General features: G+C 44.5%; 1 protein-coding gene across 1 annotated transcript; it reads left to right on the forward strand.

The window, feature by feature from the left end:
• Positions 1-2,572: 2,572 nt before the first annotated feature.
• Positions 2,573-3,208, forward strand: DACRYDRAFT_51561 (uncharacterized protein; the record flags this gene model as incomplete). Its single annotated transcript, XM_040775046.1, has 1 exon — positions 2,573-3,208. A coding segment is annotated over one exon (636 nt), but the record flags the coding sequence as incomplete, so codon positions are not given.
• Positions 3,209-4,752: the final 1,544 nt, after the last annotated feature.

Consider the following 4,752-nt stretch of genomic DNA (forward strand, 5'->3'; position numbering starts at 1 on the left):
TGCCAAGGTATACCAGCTACTTCCATGTCATAAAGGCTTAGTCATGTCTCTTGACCAAGCAATGAGCTGGTGCCCTGACAGGGGACAAGGTATGGCTCAATGCCAAAGACATCAAAACAAAATGACCAGCAAAGAAATTGGATGACAAATGGTTCAGACCATTCATGATCACATGTAAAATCAATGACAATGCATACAAGATTGAACTTCCAGATTTGTGGCAACTATACCCAGTATTCAACATTTCCAAATTATGACCCTATCATGACAGTGACATACCTGGATGTAAAGAAACACCACCTCTGCCACCTGAACTGGATGCAGATGGTGAAAATGTTTGGGAAGTCAAATGGATTGAGGACAGTCATCCACAAAAGAATGGCCAATTTGAATACCTTGTCAAATGGAAAGGCTCCTTGAACATGGAAAACACATGGGAACCACCCAGAAACCCTGAAGGCACACAACAAGCAATCTGCGACTTTCACTGATGACACCCAGGGGCACCAAAATGAATTGCATGTATGGATTTTGATCAGCTATGATTCGGACAACTCAAAAACTACACTGAAACAAACCAAGTCCTCTTTGATTGGATGGATGGGCAATGCCCTGGTTGATCACATAACATGTCATTGTGGACAATGACCCTTAAGATGGGGGTGATGTCAGGGGATGTCCCTAAAGTCAATTGCAAACAACTGTAATTGACAACAATCAGAGCACAGTCACATGGCATGACACCCCAAATGACAGCCAATACTATGATCACCCAACTCCAGGAAGGACAGATCTCAGAATGTGAGACATCAGTCATAGATTGTGCAGGACTGACCAGACAAGAGACATAAGGTGCCTGCCCTAAGCAAGCTGTATAGTCAGCCATGGACTTTGCTTCCTTTTTACTTCCATACCTAGACATATATAGAACCCTAGGTATAGCCTCTGCAGCTCTTTAGAGCTAATCTCATAGGAACCCCATGGTCCAAGGTCATAAGGTTCTAAACATGAAGCTTTAATTGTTCCGAACATGCACATGACACACACACAATCATGCCTGTTGGCTGCCAATCCCTACTTACTCTATAACACCCCTGTCAATCACTCCGTTTGTGAACAAAAGTCAAGGTATTGATTGATGTATGACTCACTACTCTCTGCTTTGCTTGTTGCCTGTTATGTTATTCAATCATCAATGATTGTTGGATTGTGTTGCCCTCACAGTCATATAGAGCCACTTCAAGCAAATGCTGCCACTGTGCACACAATCATCAACTTTTTGTTGGCAAGAAACCATGCTTACAAATGTTCCACAATTGACTTCCCCAACAGACCTGCACAATTTTCTCCCCAGAATCTTCAGCCATTTGAGTCACCCAATATACTTTGCACATCAGTGTCTTTGGATATTCCATACATGGAGGCTGGTCATGTCTCTGTTGATGAAGGTCAGACAGCATTGGAATCAGACATGTCAAACTGTGTGCAGTTTGGCAACTCTGAGATCAATCCAAACACTTTTTTTTGGAGGCTTGTGGTTATATGTTGGAAGATTGCAGTACTGGGGCATACACCATGATGAAGGCTGAAGCCCTTGCACATTGTCTCAATGATCAGAGGCCCTTCCTTCTTTGTCAGTCAGGATCACATCCTGTGTATGATCTGCAGAATGAGTACACACTATCTTGGATATTTCCACATCTCAACCCTTTCAGGCTAGGCAGTTTTGATGATGCCCCGTCGCCGGAAGCCCATGTCAATGGTGTGGCAGTTGGTGCATATGCTGCACATGGCAGACTGGCAGTATCAAGAAGACCCTTGTTTTGCCTTCATGTTCCATAACATTCTGCAGAAGAGAGAATCTTTGCATGAAGTTTGTTTTTGCATTCCTGAGGGTCTGTGAGGGCACACTATAATTGATAGAGGCTGCCCAGATGTAGTAGAGATTGAAGTCAGGTGGAGAGAGGAAGTTGTTGTTGAGGGGTGGGGATAAGGTGCTGATGAGGTGACAGAGGTATATTCTGCAGAGTACTATCCCTATCAAAGTACAGTGGAGATTCCTCAGAGACCATATCTGAGGATATCATCATCTAAACAGGTGGGTATTTATACTAAAGAGAAGGAGAAAAATGTCTAGTCATTGTGAGTTATGGCCAGTCATCTCTGGCCAGTTGTGGTGAGTCATAGGCCTTGTTGCTATGAGTCACTGGCTGGTGGCTAGTCATTGGCTGTCATGCTGCACAATGCCACATGGTCCTACCACAGCCAGGCCACAGGCCACACAGCACTGGCATAGCCGGTGTCAGGTTGACGCAGCATGAGTAATCATGCCTGAGTAAGCTGTAGTCAAAGCAAATTAGACTTCCCCTGACAGGGTTGTCATGAGCACATAGTTGAACAACTGCAGGCCATCACCCCTGAGTTGCTGACCAACTATGCACATAGGATGAAGTCCAATCTGAGGGCAGTACCAAGTTCACTGGAAGAGGTGCTTGCAGCACGGGTCCTTCAGCATGTGCATATGATGCACAGAGGTGTCCCTGGTCCTGATGCATACAAAAAAGCATGAAGAAGCAAGATTTGTTCTCTTATCTACCAACTAGGGAGCCCTGTGTTCTTTATAACAATAACACCCTGTGACATGGACGGTTCTCTCTGCCAATTGGCAATCAAAGGCATCAACAGTTATGGTGTGTTGAGTATGGGAACTACTCCACATAGCCAGTTCAACAGAGCTATGGGCATAGCTCATAATCCAGCTGTGGCTGCATCTGTGTTCCATCACACCATGGTATGGTTTTGCAACATCATCTTGCACATAGGCAAAGGGCCCGGGCTTTTTGGAAACTGTACTGGCTGGTATGGTATGGTTGAGGCACAAGGTCACAGTATGCTGCATTGTCATATGTTTATATGGGTGGAAGGCAATCCTACACTCCACATGCTGCGCAAAATGATGTTGACCAATTCCAACTTCCAGGAACGTATGATCCAATGGCTCAAACACATTATCCACACTGAGCTGCCCAGACAAACAGAGGTAGTTCCTGAGCCCAATGGACCAGTGTTGCCCCCAAAGCTCAACGTCAATGCAGTTGACCCTTGGACTATGGCAATACCAGATCTTTCACAGTGCACAGAATGGTCCACAATGTTTTGTGACTGTGTACACACTTTGGTTGAATGGAATAATTGGCACGTACATTGAGCAACCTGTTGGATACATCTTAGGCCTGGAGAAGAACATGTGGATGAGAAATGTAGGATGCACATTGACAGTACTAGGCACACAGAATCCATTGTTGATCCAGAGACTGGCTCAATTCTACTCTGCCCGTTGCACCCACAAATAAGTGAATGCAACAATGTGATGATGTTCCTCCTGGCTTGTAATATGGATATTCAATACCTCATATCTGGAGAATCATCAAAGGCAGCATTGTACTATATTACTGACTATATCACAAAGACTTCACTGAAGGTTCATGTCAGCATGACTGTGCTAGTGTATGCATTGCAAAGGATCAGGAAATATGCACAAAGTCCGGATCCTTTGAGCTCTGCAGTTAGCAAGAGTTTTATCATGAAAATGCTAAACAGCATTATGGCTTGGCAGGAAATGTCTCACCAGCAGATCATGAGCTATTATGTGGGTGGAGGCAATTGCTACACTGAGCATTGCTTTGTCAGGTTGAATTGGAACCTTTTTTCAGCAAAGGTGAAGGAATGGGAAGAAACTTCTGAAGACTGTGTGCATGACTGCGCATCAGATGATGAAAGTGAACAAAGTGATGCAGGTTTTTCAGACACTAGCAAAGACAATGATGATGAACATTTTGATAACAGATGTTCAACCATGCAGTTAAACACAGACGCTGCGCACATAACAGCTGGCAGCCAGTTTTAGGACTATGTGCATTGTCCCTTACATCCCACTTTCAGTTGTCTTTGTCCATACAATTTCATGTCACATGTGGAGAAGGAAACACTGTCCAGACCAAATCAATGCACACCATCCAGATTGTCATCACTTTGTACAGCGGCACCTCATGGCAAGTTCACTACTGATCATCCCCAAAGCCATATGCATCATGCAAGGATTTAGACTTCCTGGATTGTGCCAGATATTTGTGGTGTTTCCCTTCCCAAGTGAGATGTTAGTGGAGTGTTGAACAAAGCATGGTGCAGAGCAATGATGATCTTGTTTATGCCTTGGCAGACTTACAAAGATTTATGGTCCAGTGGCAACACATGGAGTGCTCAATTCTGCGCAGCCAACCTTGACAATGTGCACCATCAAATCATGAATAATATTGATGTGTTGCACCAATCCAAAGAGGCAAGAGATTCTGACCTTTGTTTGAAGCAAAGATGCCACAAGAGGGCAACGGTGTGCACAGCTGAATTTGATGCAATGGCAATGGAGTTTGTGCATCAACAACTTGAGCACAATCTGCCCAACTTTCTGCATGCTCAGTCTGTTGAGGTTGATGATGTGTTGTTTATGCCCAATCTGGAATCTGTGCAGTGGGTGCTCTCATGCAGATGAGGTGAACAGGTGCTAGAGTGTCTACATTCACTCCAGTGTGCACAGTGTCCCAGTTGGTGGGGATCATTTTGAGGACAACCAGTCTATTGTTTGAACTGTGCACATAGAGGATGAGGCTATGTTTTGAGCATATGCAGCCAAGCTTCATTTGTGGAAGCAAGAGAAAAATGTGAAAACCCCCTTGAAGTCAGCTACTGTGCAGG

The sequence above is a fragment of the Dacryopinax primogenitus genome (genome assembly GCF_000292625.1).
Source record: "Dacryopinax primogenitus strain DJM-731 SS1 chromosome Unknown DACRYscaffold_8, whole genome shotgun sequence".
Taxonomy (NCBI): domain Eukaryota; kingdom Fungi; phylum Basidiomycota; class Dacrymycetes; order Dacrymycetales; family Dacrymycetaceae; genus Dacryopinax; species Dacryopinax primogenitus.